This window comes from Eriocheir sinensis, chromosome 35 (genome assembly GCF_024679095.1).
Source record: "Eriocheir sinensis breed Jianghai 21 chromosome 35, ASM2467909v1, whole genome shotgun sequence".
NCBI lineage: Eukaryota > Metazoa > Arthropoda > Malacostraca > Decapoda > Varunidae > Eriocheir > Eriocheir sinensis.
This window is the reverse complement of record NC_066543.1, coordinates 17799636-17819146: the sequence shown is the minus strand read 5'-3', so window position 1 is coordinate 17819146 and position 19511 is coordinate 17799636. Positions and strand designations below refer to the sequence as shown.

The window sequence follows — 19511 nt, the reverse complement described above, 5'->3', positions numbered from 1 at the left end:
TACTGTTTGCAGGTTCTCTCGCTCCACATCTGTTAGCTACATCTGCACTGGACACCCTATCTTGCCACCTGATCCCCGCCATATACCTCAGCTTTCTTCGATCACTTGCTCTCAATACCTCCATCAATTTTCTAGTTAGAGCCCATGTTTCTGCTCCATACAACATCACTGATCTAATACATGCTTGGTAGACCCCTGCTCTGCTCTTTAGAGGGATGCTACGATTCACGATCAGACTAGCCAGTAGCCACCTCCCTCCACTTTAACCACGCTGCCGCCACTCTCGCTCTCACTGTCCTCTCCACTCCCGCCTCACAGTCCAGAACATCTTCCAAATAACAGAAATGTTCTACCTCATTCAGCTTTCCTCCATTCACCCCTGGTTCATCCCTCTCAGTTTCTTGTCCTTGTGCAAGCTGGGGATATAAAATTCTGCATTCCTCTTACATTTCTGAGGCCTGAGCATCTAAGGTGGCACCACTTCCTGCAACATGTGAACAAGACAGAATTTACACCTAAATAATAATAATAATAATAATAATAATAATAATAATAATAATAATAATAATAATAATAATAATAATAATAATGTAAAAAATAATATAGTTGACCTGGCCGCTCCTTATATTCCTTTGCTTCTTTTTCTTACATTCCTTTTCTTCTTTCTCTAATCACTGTAGTGTTTCGTATTCGATATTAGCAAAACAAACTTATCTTTTTCCTCTCCTTCCTGTTATCTTTTTTTCCTTTTGCTTTTATATTCCTTTCCTTCTTTCTCTTATCATTGTAGTGTTTCATATTCGATATTAGCAAAACAAACTTATCTTTTGTGTTATCTTTCTTTCGCTTTCCCTCTTCTTCGTGCTTCGTATTCGAATTTAGCCAAACAAACATCTTTTATTTTTCTCCTTTCTGTCATCGGTCTTTCTCTTTTGCCCATGACAGAGTTGGGTTGAGGGGAACAAGACATACGGTGAACTCACGCTGAACGCTACTCGCCACCTCCACCTCGCTCGTCTCAGCTGCACCGCCACCAACCTCCTCCTCAACGCCAGCCTCGCCAACTCCACCACCCTCGTCGTGCAGTGTGAGTCTGGTTACGGCCAAACTTCCTCTCCTTGGCTCTTCTGGGGTCCGTCCTTCGCGGTCCTATTGCCTATCTTCTCTCTTTTCCTACTTTTTTTTATGGGGGGTATAATTGTATTCCTCGTCCATTTCTTCCTCTTCTTCCACCGTCTTTTTTTTTATTCTTCAATTCTTCTTCTTCAGCTTCCTCTTCTTCCTCCTCCTTCTCCTTTACTTTCTACTCGTCCTCCTCGTCCTCATCCTTGTTCCCGTCTTCGTCCTCCTCCTCCTCATCCTTGTTCTCGTCTTCGTCCTCCTCCTCCTCATCCTTGTTCTCGTCTTCGTCCTCCTCGTCCTCATCCTTGTTCTCGTCTTCGTCCTCCTCGTCCTCATCCTTGTTCTCGTCTTCGTCCTCCTCGTCCTCATCCTTGTTCTCGTCTTCGTCCTCCTCGTCCTCATCCTCATCCTTGTTCTCTTCCTCGTCTTCGTCTTCGTCCTCCTCGTTTTTTTATCCTCCTTTTTCCTGTTTTTAATCTTTTTCTTTTCTTTATTTGCGTGACACTGACACTAAATCACTCCTTTGTCGCTCATTAATCACGCCGTAAATGATCTTACCGTCTCCTGTCCTTGGTAGCGTGAACCGACTTCAAGTTGTTATATGAGATTAGAGTTCGGGGATAAACAAGGGAAAATATATATCTTACAATTATTTAAAATCAATGAAAGTAATTTCTTCACTCGACATGTTACACTCCGTTGCAATCCTAACAACATGGCACGTTCAGCAATAGACACGGCGTACACAAACGACACGTCGCGAACATAAAACTCTAACTAAAAATGCACTTATAATTTTTACCTATCTCCTTGAACTCGCACACACACTAGAACCACACGCCTTGGTTTCTAACTCTTTTCTCAACATCACAACAAATGTATCACTCCTCACTACTCCTAATTACACATTCCTACACTGTAATCTCCAGAACAATCCATTCGACTTTCACTTTGATTCTCGTATTTCTACTCACAAATAAAATCACAACAGCTATCTGGCTGAGTGAATGTCTACTTGAAGCAGGATCAAGGCTCCTTCTGGTTACTCCACAAATATCTAGCTCATACCTCTGTTTCGTTTGGGCTGGACTAATAACACTTGTCACGCCTTTTTTTTCTACATAACCAATAACAAATACTTCCTCCCTATAACCATTGGCTTACTCATACTGTTATGTTATTCACTTCTGCTGTTTGTGAAACTCGCTAAAGGCACACCAACAGTGTTTTTTCTACTCTGCTACTCGCTTATAACATGTGTCGTCACTACTCACATCACTGTTCAATTTCTCTGAATGGGTCTCGCTTTTTCCCACACTTTTGGTGCCACGCCTACTCTGGGCATCTGTTTTCGTTATCCTCCTTGTCATTTTGTTTTGCGTTTCCCCTCAAGTGTTTACATCTGGCTTATTGCTTTCTTCTTTGGTTTCCTCTCTCGACCCTTGTCTCCAAGTCTACGTCTGGTTTTGTGCCTGCGGTTCGGGTCGCTTTTCTTTGTGTTATTATGGTCATTCGTCTTGTTCCCTCGTCTGCTGGGTCCCAACATCGTTATCGTTCTCCCATTCCTCTTATTACCCCTTCTCCTCCTTCTCGTGCTCCTTCTTGTCCTCCTTCTCCTCTAGTTCTTATTCTTCCTTTCCGTTTCTATTCTCTTCGCCCTAATTACAAATAAAGTTGATCTGTCCGTACCTTATATTCCTTTTCTTATATTATTTTCTTCTTTTCTTTTTCTTCTTTCGTTTGATTATAATGCCTCGCATTCGGTAGTGTTAGTAAGACAAAATATATTTTTCTACTTCCTGTTGTCTTTTTTCCCTTGAATTATTACTATCCAATGGTCGGGAGGTCTGTAGTTTTTGTAAGCAGCTGCGACAACAAGTTTGTTAAGAAGTTTCTGCCTTTGTCTTTGTGCCAGACCCTCCGTCAGTCCGGGCGTCTCTGGGGCAGCCGCTGCAGGCCAGGTCACTCAAGGAGGGTGACAACGTGTACTTCACCTGCTCCGTGGCAGCCAACCCCTCGGCGTCCGTCATTATTTGGTACCACGAGGTGCGTCGATTTTTTGCTTTCATGCCAGCCTAACCAGCACCATCTCACCGCCGCCATGAAGAGTACAAATATCTGACGGTGTAATTCATATAATCGAATAGAGAAATATAGCAGCGCAACATAAGCATGTGTTTTTTCAGTTAAGGAGGGTTATATCTGTTTCATCTTAATGTCTGGTAAAGACAAACATATGTTGATGTAATGAGGATTTCTCAAGATCTTCGTGTGCCTATAATATATTAGAAAAGTTTTATAATTCAACTTAACAATGAATCAACCAATCAATCAGTCTCTCATTTGTCTATACGAGAGAAGATCGTTTGATTTGTGTGACTAGGAGAAATATTAGGCGTGGAGGTTTGTCGCTGCTGACCCGGACATGTTGCAGGGCCGGCAGGTGGTGCAGAACAAGAGCGCGGGCGTGGTGACCAGCCGGAGCTCCCTGGTGCTGCGGGGTGTGCGGCGGCGCCAGGCCGGCCGCTACAGCTGCGAGGCCACCAACAGCCTCGCCAGAGTACGCAGCGCCCCTGTCACCCTCACCATCAAGTGTAAACAGTCATCATCAGCCTATAGTTGACATTAGAATGATATACTACTTTTTTGGTGGTCTATTATTTGACCGAGATCAAATGCCGAGCTTCCTTTACGCTTATCGTCGAGAATTGGCGGCAGGACTCTAGTAACAGTTGATCTGCATGCCATTAGCTGCTGGCCCTGGCTGCCTCCCTCTGGCCATGGCTTAGGTATAGTATTTCCATTTGAAATTGGCCGGTGTGTTGTAGGCCTATGCGGGTCAGCCCCACCCCACATCTCTGCCACACACTCTCAAGACTTCTCGCTTCCTCTCATATGTCAGCTATTTAAAGGTAAGGTAAAGTATACGCTGTAGCAGCGCGTGGCCTCGGTGCTCATCTCCGTAACATTGGCCCTTGAGCCTGTGGTTGGAGTCCATTACCCCGGGACACACGGCCTGTGTGACATCCGGGTTACCACACTTTACCTTCCCCAGGTTTCCCCAGGTACCCATTTATCAACCAGCCCGTGAAGGAGGACGAACAGCTGTGTGAGCTACACGCCGACTGCCCGGGTCGGGATTCGAACCCGGGCCCTCGGAGTAGAAGCCAGGCACGCTGACCACTAGACCACGGAGGCATATATACAGCTATTTTCTACCTTTAAATGAAGTTAATTAAATAATTGGATAATCTAATGAGGTCAAATAGTGTTAAGATTGTTTAGTTTTTAGGATAATAGCAAAGATTTTGTATAAATACCACGACACTTGACAACATTGTATTCCAACGTTGTCAAGTGTCGTGGTATTTATACAAATTTTTTGTTATTATCCTAAAAACTAAACAATCTTAACACTATATGACCTTATTAGATTATCCAATTATTTAATTAAATTCATTTAAAGGTAATAAATAGCTGACATATGAGGGGAAGCGAGAAGTCTTGTGAGTGTGTGGCAGAGATGTGGGGCGGGGTTGACCCGCATAGGCCTACACCCCACCGGCCAGTTTCAAATGGAAATACTGTAGGGTTTTCATGATAATTCAAGTGAGTTCGTGACCCCTGCTCGCAGATTATCATTGTATTTCACCAGAGATTTTGTTGACAGACAGACCCACGTGCCTGACAACATTCGCCACTTACTTCATCTATGATAAGCCTGTCGCTGCGAACTGCACCGTAACGTCACACCCGCCCGCCACTGCCATCTATTGGCGGTGGGACGAAAGCGACGAAATGACGAGTGCGGCTCCGCTAAGGACAGACGGGGGCGTGGTCACTTCCCTCTTGACGGTGCGACCCTCCGGCAGCCCCCAGCGTAACCTGTACTGCTGGGCCGTCAACGAGATCGGTGGCCAGATGGTTCCTTGCAACTATACTATAAAAGGTGAAGAAAACTTACGTATACTTAATGAGGCCTGTCACTGTCGTATAGTATGTCCTGAACAATTAATTATTCTTACAAGAGGTAGCCGAGTCCGTATGCTTTGAACAGTCATCTTATCTTTGACTGTCTACGCGTGGCCGGCAGAGGTTTCCGTGCCCCGGTGGTCCTGCCGCGTGGTGCACATCGACACGTCCTCCCTCACCATCGTCTGCCTCACCCCGCCCCAACTGGACGCCGCGCCCACCACGCTATACACCGCCGAGGTCAGTCAGCTCACACCAGTTATCTCCTACGTGATATTTTGATCCCTTATCTTGATGGCTTAGTTTAGCGAAGCAAATTCGTTTTAAGCATTTAATGTCACTTCTGGAGAACGCAATCACGTATATTTTAGCCTCATATTCTCAAACATTTCGAGGCTTACATACCACATTTGACAAAGCTTTCGTATAGGTATAGGTACTTCCATGGGTAGTTTTATGAGCCAAGTGATAGTTTGACAAGGCTTCTGCACCGTGAATGTGAAAAAAGAAACTCATGAGAACTCGACGAGGCTTTAGGAAATGTTTGTTAAGAGCCGAAAGCGTCTGGGAATACGAGCGTTACCCAGCCCGCCAGACATGAGGTCACATGACGAATATTTTTTTTTCTTACTGATTATTATTTTGCTATGTACGGATGCCAAACAGTCTCTTCCAACAGGTGTATTTCGAGAACCGAACGCTGCTCACCAACGTCACCTCCACGAGCCCCACCTTCAACGTGAGTCACTTGGACGCTGGCACCAACTACCAGCTCAAGGTGTACGTGACCCAGGGCCCCGTCACCTCACAGCCCGTCGTGGTGTCTGCCTACACCTCCGAGGCGCCCAGACGTAAGTGTTGCTTCTCCTCTTTCTCCTCCTTCTTCTCCTCCTCCTCTTGTCCCTCTGCTCCAAACAGCAACTGCGATTACCCCTTGAAAGCGTTAGCATTTTACTTGCAGTACAGCAGGCTTCGGAAAATAACCACTTTTCAAAGAACGCCGAGGAAAAGACCACGGCCGTGACATTCAGCGTTTGCAGTAGTCTCTTGCAATGTCCGGTTCACACGAGAATTGGGATTGGCTGCTTCCTTGCTTCCATCTCTAGTCCGCTTGTTCTCAGCACCATTTAAATTGTTTCTATAGGAAGTATTGTGGTGCCGGAATATTCATGTCAATCAAAGTATGGGGTAGCTTATGACATCCCCATGAATATAAATATCCTATGATAACTCAATATAAGTCAGTTGCTACTTAGCCCTCGTAAACAGCATACAATAACTTTGCTTTTAGCCACCTATTTTAAGACTAATGATCAAAGTTGGCCACGGCTTCCAAAATTGTTGTTTGTCTTGCTAGCGATTTCATCTTTATAAGCAAACGACTAAACCAAAGACGACAATAATTATGTTGTCGATGGAGAGGGGCCGTGTGCTTATGTGTGATGCAGGGAATAACAATTATAGACACAATAAGCCAGGGTGACCATCATGGTGACTATTGCATCCCTCTTTTTGCTGCCTATGTCTTATTTTAATTTTCCTCATACTACTCACCCTCTCTGTCTCCTGACCTCGCTCCTGTACAGTGCATCTCTCTCTTTGCTTCCGTTGTCCTTTTTCTTAATTTTCCTCATATTACTTACCCTCTTTGTCTAAGTCCTCGCTCCTGTTCAGTCTCTCTCTCTCTCTCTCTCTCTCTCTCTCTCTCTCTCTCTCTCTCTCTCTCTCTCTCTCTCTCTCTCTCTCTCTCTCTCTCTCTCTCTATCTCTCTCTCTCTCTCTCTCTCTCTCTCTCTCTCTCTCTCTCTCTCTCTCTCTCTCTCTCTCTCTCTCTCTCTCTCACACACACACACACACACACACACATATACCCACACTCACACCCACACCCACGCCACTCTAAAAATTGCCTGTGCCATGACGGGCTGGGGCCGACCACCAGGCCCTGAAGAAAGCCTACTGGTGCCATAGGCTAACACGTAAAAAAAAAAGAAAAAAAAATCTCACACACATTACACTGGTCAACATTTTTTGAAAAGTTGTACACTTCTTAAATGAGATTAGTTAATTAGTATGTATGTTCATGTCCTGAATCCAAATATCACCTTGAAAAATGCTTATTGGCTATAGGTTTAGAGATACGAGACGTAATATTTTATTATTTTATTATAACATACGATATGTGTCAGTATGTTTTAAACTCTAATCCGTACATACACTCTACCTTTTTGCTTGACGCTTTTGGTGGGCTGAAGAATCATCTCTTGCCAATGTCCAGCAACAGTCTGCAAACATACTTGTGCCCCAGTTGCTCTGGTACCATTTTTCCATGGTTGAAATATCTTTATGAAACCTTTCACCATGTTCGTCACTAACTGCCCCACAGTTCACTGGAAAAAGTCTAAATGTGAGTCCAAAAAGTGGATTTTAAGTGACATGTTACATCCCATGTTCTTGTAAGCTTTGATGAGGTTTTCCACCAGTTCTTCATAGTTTCCTTCCTTTCTGTTTCCGAGAAATCCCTTCACCACAAGCTTGAATGCTTTCCAAGCAGCTTTCTCCTCCCCATGAAGGGCTAATTCGAAGCCACCATCTTTAAAAAGCTCTTAAATCTGAGGACCAATGAAGACTCCCACTCTTATCTTAGTGTCGCTCAGTGAAGGGAATTTTGATGTTAAATACTTGAATCCCTGACCGGATTTGTCCATAGCTTTAACAAAGTTCTTCATGAGGCCCAGTTTCATGTGTTGTGGTGGTAGCAAAATTTTATTTGGTTCAATGAGAGCTGGATGTTGAACATTTTTCATCCCAGGCTCCAATGATTGACGAGGTGGCCAGTCTCCCCTGATGAAGTGGAAACCTCTTGCACGGCTGTCCTATTCGCATAGAAAGCAGCAGTACTTGGTGTATCCGCCCTGCAAGCCCATCACAAAAGCAACAACCTTTAAGCCACCACAGAGCTGCCATTGATGTTCATCGTATTTCATGCATTGCAACATTTGCTTTATATTCTCATAAGTTTCTTTCATATGTGGTGCATAGGCCACAGGAACTGATGATGTATTATTGCCGTTATGCAGCAAGACACCGCTTAGACTTTTTTTTTTATGAATCTATGAACAGCCTCCAGTGACTGGGTTCGTAGTCGATGCCAAGTGCTTCCATAAGACTATTAATATTGTTGCAGGCCACTAAATCACCTTCCATTACGAAGAAATCGTTGAACTGCTGCTGACAGTCACGAAATTTTGAAATCTTCACATTATAAGCTGCTAGGAGATTCCACTGTAGAAGACGAGAGACTACTTTTCACCTCAAAATATAAACCTGCACAGCACAACCACCTTCTGCTGGAACAATAATGAAGGGCAGTGAGACTGTGAGTGTGGTAAGAAAAACACTGCCGCGAGCCTGTTGGAACCTATTGTGACACGGAGGTGTATCTTGAAAAATAGAGCTAACAAACAATTTTAACCATGATATTCATTATCAGTGACCTAAAATTAGTTGGAAATTGCTACTCTGGTCTCGGAAGCATTTTGGTTGTTGACATTTCCTTTTTTTTAACGGATAGTAGTACTACTATTCAGCATTTATGTCATCACAAGCTGAGACCTTGTATGGCTTTATAGGAATACTTATACATTTTTGTGTGTCTTCCGTCATAACACGTTGACATGTTGCCTAGTTGGCAGTTTTGATACTGCAATGTATGAAAGTTTTGTCGGGGGCGGTATGTGTAAGTCTCCGGTAGCAGGGAGCCGATATTCAACTACCAGGGAGCCTGCCGCAGCGTCAATAGTTGGGATAATAACGTAATTTTTTCGTAAACTTTTATATAGGATTCAATAAAATGTTATCGCGCGTGCTAACAATTTCGTGAGAATGTATATTATATGCTAAAATAATGCATTTTATGTCATAAAATATATTTCTGCATTTCTATGTTCAAGGAAACTTGCAGCACATGCATGGCTTCAAGAAACACCTTTCACCTAATAAGGAAATCAAAATATGTCATCGACTGTCGAAGATGTTTACTTTTTGTTATTTCTGGAGTGCCCTTGGTGTCCGCAGAACGAGGCGGGGGCGGCTTGCGGGGCGGGGGTCTGGGGGGGGCGGTAGGGGCCGCGCTGGTAGCGACAGGAGTAGCTGCCGCAGCTGTGTGGGCGCGACTGTACAGATCTCGGCGGCTGGGTCGGACCCGCGGCGGCAAGACCCTGCGCCTGGAGCACCCCGCCGAGGACACGCGGCCCATGCTGCGCTCAGGTGAGCACAGAGACGTGAATACTGCAGCTTGAGATCGATGGATGCAAAAAACAACTTTATTGACATTGAGGGTGATTTGTTGACTGACCTGTCACATCTATGCAGTGATTTGTATTTGAAACCTTAGATTCTTTTATCACAATCAATATCTCCCTTTGGATGTCGCATAGGATAAAATTCATCATTTCTTAAACCAACCTTCCTGCTGTTTCTCACGCCAAAATTTGTCCTCGACCCAACGACATGCTGGTAACATTCTGTTAACAAGTTAATTTCAGTAACGTCGAGGCGTGATCAGACTATGGTGAATTACACACACACACACACACACACACACACACACCTCTCCGGTGGCTCAATTGGCTAGAGCGCCGCGCTGCAAGGCTTCACGGCCAAAGAGGCGGCGATTTGAGCCCCGCTCAGGCCGGATTCTTTCCATTGAGTAGGAGTGGTTACTGTCCTCCCTTGATCAAAGGGGATGTGGTGTGTGGTGTGTGAGGTCCTGGCAGTACCCAGAGATCGACGATAATGAGCATGCACTTGCTCATGTCGGGAGGGTACCTGCTGGCGAAAGCGAAATCACCTCGTGATCAGGCCGTGGTGAATTACATATACACACACACACACACACACACACACACACACACACACGGAAACACACACACACGCACACAGGGACACACACACACACACACACACACACACACACACACACACACACACACACACACACACACACGCACGGACACACACGCACGCACACACACACACACACACACACACACACACGTACTGGAAAGAAACAAACCGTCACACAGTTTGCCCTACAGAAGCCTCACGAGTTCGTCAGCCGCTCAAGGAGACTTCCGCCTCTCAGGAGCTGCGGCACAAAGGCGGGCACACACGCGGACGTCATCCAGGTGCTTCGGAGTTTTTGTTTGTTTTATAATGCTATTGTATGCGTTTTTCTCATTATTATATACTGCCATCTATGAATTGTTTTACCACTGTTTCAAGTGTGTTTCTCTTTTATGTGACCCAGGTGGAGGGCCTCTCTATGTAGCTGTTTCAGTAGAGGAGCAAGAAGAGGACGAGGAGGATAAGCCATTAGAAGGCGACGGGGAAGAGAAAGAAGACAAGGAAGAAAAGGAGGAAGAGTTCCGGGTGATGTTGGAGCCTCTGAGCCGCAGCGCCGCAGTGGTAGGTGGATGGAAGCTCGGCCTAACAACAGCCTCAGGCGGCTTAAAAAGAGTTTATATCACGTGTGTGCGTGTGTGTGTGTGTGTGTGTGTGTGTGTGTGTGTGTGTGTGTGTGTGTGTGTGTGTGTGTGTAAATAATTATAATGAGAAATGCTTGGGAATTGAGAAAAAGTAAATGGGTCAAAATATTTAGAATGCATAACATATTCGTAACATTTACTGTGTTATCGTTATCTTTGAAATCATTCAATCCCTGTAAGGTTGCCGTTATAAAGCAAATTGATAGCTAGTGCATAGGAAATGCTTTATTCAATTATGGAATGCCACAAAGAGACCGACAGACAGTCACAAACATACACTTCAAAAGAATTCATGCGTCAGATGATTAATGGGATCATATATGCTTTAATTGTATATTTTCTTCACACGGACCTCCTCGCAGACTTCACTTCTTCGTTGGAACTGTCTAATGCTTATTCTTGTGCAGAGGCGGCAGGAACGGGAGAAAGCGGCGGCAGGCGAGGGCAGGAAGGTTGCCGCGGCAGCCAAGGAGGTTGTGGCTGAGGACGCTGAGCAGCTACACGTTGGGGAATGGGTGCAGCTGGTGCCCCAAGAATGTGAGGAAACCCTAGCCAGGAAGCTGCAACATGTGACAAATGAAAAAGGCCACTGGGGACAGCAGCAACCCATCGGCGAGTGGCTACAGCATCAGCCCGGAGGCTGGGTGCTTGCTTCTTCGCGCCGTGACCCTCGTCTTCCCGTTCCTCAGGAGGAATCCCCTGACTTGTGGATACGCCCACCACCTCAGGAAAGTTATTCAAAAGAAGTCGGTTCGTCACCTTTCGAGGCCGATAGGGATAATGTATCGTGGAAAAACAGAGCCCCTCAGCGGGCAAAGAGATGGTCACTCGAAGCTTCGCGTGATGGGCGACAATTAGCAGAGTCCTATGAAGACTGGAGGATGAAATTTTCCCCTTGTCTGAAGCAAAACACGCTGCCTAGAGACGCCAGTCTTCTCCCACTGCACAGACATGACTACAATGTTCCTGCCATGCGACAGTCCCCACCTCGACTCCGTGATTGCAACTACAACCCGACGCCTGGCCCTCCCTTGCACCAGCTGGTCAGACCACCAGACGATGCCTACAACAACAACAGTCATGGAAGCACAGACAGCAACACACAACAGAACAACGCCATGTTTGACTCAAACCGCAATAACAATCGCAATAGCATGTTCTTCCCCTCCACCACAACAAAGGATGACTGTCCCAACAAACGGTGGAGTCTGCCACACCCTCTACGGGCTGAGGACCGACATCCAGGCCGACGCCAATCACACCAGCAGGAAGGCGCCCTTCAAGAGGAACTGCTTCAGCGGTCCCAGCAGGCTAAACCGCTTCGCTCCCGGCAACTAATGAGGACCGAAGAACATTTGTCCGATATGTCGACTGAACACGAGTTGGGGCAGGTCCAAACCTCTCGAGAATCACCTGGCACTTTACGGCGACTTATGTTCTCCGAGGAAACGATACTTTGAGGTTTTCAGTAAATAATTACAACTAGAAGAAGATGAGAATTATATATTTTTTCACTTAATTTAGCTCTCACTACATGTAGGACCGTTGGGCGTCTGTCTACTGCCTTCCAGCCTCGCTCCACTTCCGTCCTTGTTTGAAGACATAGTTCAGGCACAGACAGAGAAAGATGTTCCAGGCACTCGTGCACCCGTGATCTTCCAGTTGCGTGGAAGGTCTACCACGAGCATCAGTCAAGAGGGAGTCTCCCCGGGGTGAGAAATGTAGGCTATTGCTTTGTACTGACAGACGACAGGGGGACGGCAATGGCGAATGTACTACCTTATTATTGCCCTTGCGAGAGACTGACCAGTGACCACAAACAAAGAACAATAGAGTTTTTTTTTTTTTTTTTTTTTTCGCGGCCTAGCGCCCTTTTTTAGTTTTTTTTTGGGGGGGGGGCCCTGATGGTAGGCCCAAGGCTTCTTCCCGTGTGGGCCTGATGGTCGGCCCAAGGCTTCTTCCCGGTGGGTCCTGATGGTCGGCCCAGCCCGTTCTGGCGCAGGCGAGTGTTTATAGTGGCGCCATCTTGCATTGGCTCATGCTGCCCTCCTGGAGCTCATCTTTAATCCTAGAATCTAGAGTCCGGGTTGATAGGTGGTCTTCTGGACAGCATGTGGGTATTATATAATAGCTATTACCAAACCTATATGATAAGTGGGATGAATTTAAAGGGGAATTTCATCATCAGTGAAGCGAATGAAAAGTACAAGTTTGTTTTTTGAAAAGGAAAGACTTATTAGGAGTGAATCACTCGATCAGCCAGGCCTTAAAATGTCGATAATTACTTGCTATTGATCTGGATAATAAGGCAATCAGCAGCGAGCAGATTCATCTCTGTTAGTGTAATAGGCTATCAATGGGCTTTCCTCTGTCATTAATAATATTACGACTAGCATTGAACATCATAGGTCCATAGGAAGTGAAATAATAATAATAATAATAATAAAAATCAATTAAATATATGAGATTCCTTTGTTCATGCTAATCAAGCCAGGCTGATGATTTTTTTAGATAAAAACTCCTTTGCTATACACCATCGTGTTTTTACTGAACGGATTTCCGCAGAGCACCGTTGGAGAGTAGCAGCTCGAGGCGCCGCGGCCCCGCCCCGCCCGGCCCGTGTAAACACAGCTGCGGGCGTCACGCCGAGTCCCGCCCCCGCGCGGCCCCTTCACGGCGCCCTGCGTGTCTCCCTCGCACGTTGCTCAGGCTCCCTCGTCCGCAGTAGGTACGTGTATCAAGACAAAGGCTATCAACTGCTGTACACGTAGGTAAGGCAAATGAAGCCTAAAGTAAGCTTACTGTCTGCCTCTCTTTGTGTCGTGAGGCTGCCTGCGCCCTGGCCGTGAGGGAGTGCTGTAGCAGCTCCCAGGCTCAGTCGAGACCGTGTATGTGTGCCTCTCACCATATCAGAAATCTATCCAACCAAAATGCTACCTTTATAATCAAGGCTCACTTCTGGGTCTGGATTAATAATGCGCAGGGCACCTTTCAGGTGCATAACACGCATATTCACGCATGTCCGTGTGAGAAATCAGTATTAGATGAGATATTGAGTAAATATCCAGAATAACATACCTTTCAAGATAGCATAGTAAGCCATCACCAAACCCGTGTGCATTGCCATATACTAACAAGTGTGGAGGCCCCAAAGTAGAGTCAACGTTAATACAGTTGAAAAAGTTCAAAGAGCCACCACTATTGTCCCTTCACTTAAGAACCTCCCATATGAAGAGCGGCTAAGAAGACATGGCATTCCCAAGCTTGAAGAGGAGAGAGAGTTGATAGAAGTTTTCAAAATATCGAGGGACATTGAAAACATTGATAAATACACACTCTTCCGAACCACAAACACAACATGAAGTGGCCACTCCATACAAATATACAAACTGGAATGCAACAGAACACAAACACAACAAACTTTCACATACAGAATCATAAATACATGCAACTCACTCCCAGAAAACATAATTATTGCTTCATCTATAGTAGCGTTCAAGAACAGATATGACAAACACAAATGAATATGGAGGAGGGCAACAGGATTTATGTAGATCATATGCAAATCCTGTGGATTTTATTGGTAAGTCTAGCCTAACGGGTGAACTTATCACCTTCAAAATAACCTATCGCTTCTATGGATAGCAACCTAAGTAAATGTATAGCTTTGCTCCACTACCCCTAAATACCGTACATGCCTTCGTATTATTGTTAAAGGGCAAAAATACATACCCTTTAACCATCGTAAGAGGGCATGCATTGTTAGAAACTAGCCTATCTTTACCAAACCTAACTGCTTCACCTGAGACCACAGCTGCCGTCCCGAGTGTCTTCTTATGCATCAGCAACATTAGCATGGTTATGTTAGGAAACATTGTGTGCACCACTGATCTAAGTGAATACTGTATGAATAAGAAATATGAGCATATTATGGGTCATTATATTATATATTTTCAATACATTTAGTCCTTCCTCTCCAAACATTTGGTGGTCCGTGGAAGGTAAAAATGGAAGGGAATGGGAATCCAGCATTGTGCCCACATCTCTGACAGTAAAAGTTTTTCAATTTTTTGTTCAACTAGGCTAATACAGACTTACATTACAGATGTTTGTTTCAGTAGGGAAAACATAAATCTTCAAGTTCATGAAAACATGATGTACATATTTAACCCGGTAGCAGTGATGGGCCAAGTTTGTGGCTTTACCGTGTACCAGCGATGTGCCAAATTTTTGCCTTGATATAAATCCCCCCCAAAATGATGCTTGCGTTGATATATATATATATATATATATATATATATATATATATATATATATATATATATATATATATATATATATATATATATATATATATATATATATATATATATATTATGAAATGGTTTGCGTGAGTGATGATTTTTTCTCATTTTTCTCGCTTAGAGGGGCCTTTAAGAAACATGATCCCAGCAGCTTTTGGGTTAAGTTTATGATAAAATGTCATATTTTCTTAGTGTTAATTGCACTTATCCTTTCATCAACAGGTGTTCTAGCACCCTGTGGCTACATGTACATGGTGACCTTCAGCTGACCTCCTGCAGTAAGATGTCTTACCCATGTGTGAGGAGCTGCATCAGCTATGTCTTGGGTGGTAGCTATGATAAGTCTTGAGGTAACCAAGGTTTCATTATCTCTTAGTAAAGACCCCACAAGTGACGGAAGAATATGAGTTGGCACAACACAAGTATGTTTTGTATCAAATAATATGAACTAAAAAGATTTATTAGTTCATAGCAAAGTTATTAATAATCTGTTGGCTGTGATTTTCCTTGTCAAATTAAGTGTTATACTTTTATACCCATGACAGACATGCTTGTGTGCTACCACCAATAATGTGATAATTATAGTAGATTATATTTTTTTTGTGTGTGCAGAAAATTGTCACATCTGCAGTTTTGTAGCTCTTTTGCACACAGGTTTGCTAACACCAATGAGACCAGTGATTCTTTTTATTAGTTCCTAGTTTTCACGGTAAACATCAGCTCCTAAATACAGATTGATTTTGTGTTGGTTGGGCATTTTCATGAAGCCCTGATGCCATCATATACCACATTGCAATAATGTGATTATTGGAGGTACAGTAAATATATAATCAACCATAAAGTGTATGTACTCAGTCAGGCATCTCAAGCTTGAGACTCCTCAAGGAGTATGTGACACTGACAGTCAAATGGGCATTGCAGTAACATTTTTGTCAAACATACACCCTATGTAGGATGAAAAATATATCAGGAAGTAAAGTTAATTATATGCACATAGTTTAGAGTCATGTACAGCAGTGGCAAGGTAGTATATTAAATAGATGGTGACATCAGTCAAAACTCTACTCCAATAGTTGTTTTTGCTTGTTATTCATAGACTTGTGTGGTTCCCAGCCATCAAAATTTCAGGGAGTATGCTGCATGCCACCAAAACTTGGTGGGAGATAGAAGTATGAGATGGGAATTGATAATTATTCCAATAACATTGGTAATGAACATTTCATTATAATATTTTACTGGTGATTTGTTCCATGAGTCCTCTAAGACTGTTATAAATTTTGTTGGGTAATGGTACATGGCACAGAGCAGAGCCCACCTGAGTTGTGGCCAAAGTAGTTATCATGTCTACAAATAATAATATGAAAGCCTTGCAGTCACGAGGGCATCCTAGGCTTCAGTAGTCGATGTCATTTACTAGTGATTGATTACCCACCCTTACAGCAGCTTTTGAGCTTCTGTAAAATTTGTCAGTTACAAGACAAAGCTTTTTGGACCTTTGCTGACCAGCTTAGACATAAAATGCATAAGCTGAGGTAGCTGTGTCCATAATATGCTTTCTCCTTTCTGGGTGTTTCATGAAGTGGTAAGCTGCTGCCTTGGATTTCATAACAATAAGCTTTCCTATGTGGGAAGCAGGTTGACAAGGATAACGAGCTTTATGAATTCTGTATCTGATAATTTTAATAAATATTTTTATGCTGTTTCATCTTTGGTCCTGAAACCCTATAGCAGGAGAGTGATAATCAAAAGTGAAAATCTTGGTAGAATTTTCACTTTTGCTCTTTCAACATTGTTTGGTTAACTTGGTTTTCTCAACATTAGTATTTTTATATAATTCTAATGATATGGTGCTAATGAGTACCTGAGGAGGAGATCCATAGCATAGAAAACTGAACATGTCATGATCATCATCAATGTAAGTATATCAAGTTTTGTTACTGTGGAAGTCACTTTGCATGTTGTGCAGTTGGCATGAAGCATGATATTTAAAGATATTTGCTTGAACTATCATTATTGAAGGTACATTTATATCACGTTACCTTTAAATATTATTTTGTGTTGCTAAATAATGTATGTATACCAGATGAGTTTCACAAAACAGGTCCATGACATCCTTATGTGAAATTCTTTTGCTTACTGCTTACTCCATCAGATCCTTATTTTGAAATGGATTCTGCTTTCGGAGTTTGTTCTCTGAATATTATTTGTTACCCCTTGAAAATGATTTATATTGTTTGTTGGATGTTACCTGTGATGATTTTTTTTTTTAAATATGCATTATTCATACATATTAGAAATCCATGAAGGTTAACTGCATGTAAATATGTTGATTAATTTGTGGAGATTGCAGTATTTATCAAAAATACTGGAGTAACCCAAGAGCTTTTAATATTCATAATATATTTGTAATGTTGAATGCTGCTTTTGGTGTTGTAAATTCATTTTCTTCTAGCATTTAATATGCTTCTGCATTTTTATTTTATGCATCAGCTTGACCATGAGAAAGTCTAACTTTTCAACACTTCTTGTGGAGTGTGCATGTTACTTATGTCTTTGTAGTACGAGAGAGAGAGAGAGAGAGAGAGAGAGAGAGAGAGAGAGAGAGAGAGAGAGAGAGAGAGAGAGAGAGAGAGAGAGAGAGAGAGAGAATATATTACGTTTCCTTATGATGTGAAAGTTGAAGGGGTGTGTCGAATCTTCAGAAGGAATCATACAGTGTAAGCTTGAATATTTAACTCTGCGATGATTCCCTTCACGATGGCAAAGACCTGAGCTAATGAAAAATATGATTTTTTGTTTTTTTGAGAATTTAGAATTTTGCGAGGTTAGTCACTGATACAGATCATTTGACAGTCAGCCATACTTACGTATACTAGCATTGGTGAGAAAGTAGTCATGTAAAAATGCAAAATTGAAGAGTAGAGATAAATTGGCCAATTCCTATCTATGGGCAATGTGACTTGGGTTGGCCTTCGTTTTCCTTGGTGACCAGAACTCTGTGCATGTCCCTGCTTCACAACCCCCCTCCACCCCCTCCCTTCCTCACCACGGAGAGGACAACGCTGGTTCAGCGCTACAGATTCCCATTTTCACTCTGTACTTGTACTGCTTCAAAATGCAAATAATAATGACGTCGGGATATACTTGTTTTGGTTACACGCAGACGCACTAGAGCCCACGATCCCCGGTGTTTGGGAGCGAATGAAGGCCACACTTCATTACCAATTTCGATTAATGACAGAAACAATGGACTGATCTAAAGCAAGACATGCAGGGGCGTCTGTGGGTGTCGGGGCGAGGCAGGAAGCAGGTTGCAAGGACGGCGCGGTAAGTAGGTAGTGGGTGGGAACGAGCGAGTGTTCTTGGCGCTCAAAATGGGATTATTCTGAAAGGCTTCCCCGCCACGGTCTAGCGTCAGCCGCCCGACAGGTGGTGCAGAGGAGGGGGGGGGGGTCAGAGTTCTAGTTTTCCACCCGGATTAACTGCTAAGGTCTAAAGTCATCGGCCGCGCAGGAACTCTACTGCAGGAGAACGTTGTTATCTTCCTTTCCAAATGGATCCGTGACCGAGCCTCGAACACATGACATACGGATCAAGAATCACTTTGCAGCTAATCTTTATTCTCTTGTTGTTTAAGACTTCGATAGTGAGTGAAATTCGGATTCAACGACTCCAGTTTTGTAGTCTATTGATAAACTCACTGAACATCCATAAAGATAAGGGACTAATACACGGTTCAGGAATCAATAATATTTACCAAGGATTATATACTATAAGGATAGCTCACTAAGCATTTGTTTTACCCACAATGCACCGCGGATGACGTCACACATGTATACAAATGGTGCTGGGCGAGAAACTGGTTCACTTCACTGTGTTCTCACCGCAGCGTGCTCAATGAAAATGGTGATTTGTGCTGTATATGGGTGTTACAATGGCTCAACCTATATAATAAGGATAGCTTACTAAGCATTTGTTTTACCCACAATGCACCGCGTATGCAATCTGGTTCACTTTCTCCATGTAAAGTGTATTGGGGGGCCATTACTTATTGATCTTGTCACTCATTCATAGTCAGATTTTAGGCTTTTTTTGGTTGCTGGGGATGTGGTTGAATTGGGAAGCTGTTGAGTTGGCCAGTGGCGTGCAGTGGTGGAGATATTTGAGAAATATGTCATATGGGGATGCTGGGAAATGTTGCTGTCTGCCATGTATCGGTGCTTGCGTTTTCTCAAGTTTCGTTAACGTTCGTTTTCAGCAACTTTGTAGGGGTAACTAATCCTGTCATCAAAATAGCTAACATAGATATATATTAATTGAAGTATTACTGTTGGATCAGGAAAACTATATCATATGGTTTATATAAATAATGTATTAAGGGATCAATGTATATGTAAGAATACACAGACTATACCAACTTCTATATTATCTATAACGATATTGATGACAGGATTGGCTACCCCTGTAAAGTTGTAGAGGGTGGGTGTTGGTGAAATTTAAGAGAACGTAAGCGTCGATGTGTGGTGCACAGCAGTGTTTCTCGGTACCTTTTTTCTAACATATTT

The 19511-nt window shown here is 43.4% G+C and overlaps 1 protein-coding gene across 1 annotated transcript in view; it reads left to right on the top strand.

The window, feature by feature from the left end:
- Positions 1–16646, top strand: part of LOC127007530 (uncharacterized) — a 38808-nt gene extending 22162 nt beyond the window's left edge. The window contains exons 7-17 of the mRNA XM_050878676.1: positions 946–1087; positions 3038–3168; positions 3557–3716; positions 4793–5071; positions 5216–5334; positions 5774–5945; positions 10193–10282; positions 10405–10562; positions 11050–12354; positions 13208–13370; positions 15169–16646. Coding sequence (XP_050734633.1) covers positions 946–1087; positions 3038–3168; positions 3557–3716; positions 4793–5071; positions 5216–5334; positions 5774–5945; positions 10193–10282; positions 10405–10562; positions 11050–12102 — 2304 coding nt within the window. The 3' untranslated portion in view covers positions 12103–12354; positions 13208–13370; positions 15169–16646. The remainder of the gene's footprint in view (positions 1–945; positions 1088–3037; positions 3169–3556; positions 3717–4792; positions 5072–5215; positions 5335–5773; positions 5946–10192; positions 10283–10404; positions 10563–11049; positions 12355–13207; positions 13371–15168) is intronic.
- Positions 16647–19511: the final 2865 nt, after the last annotated feature.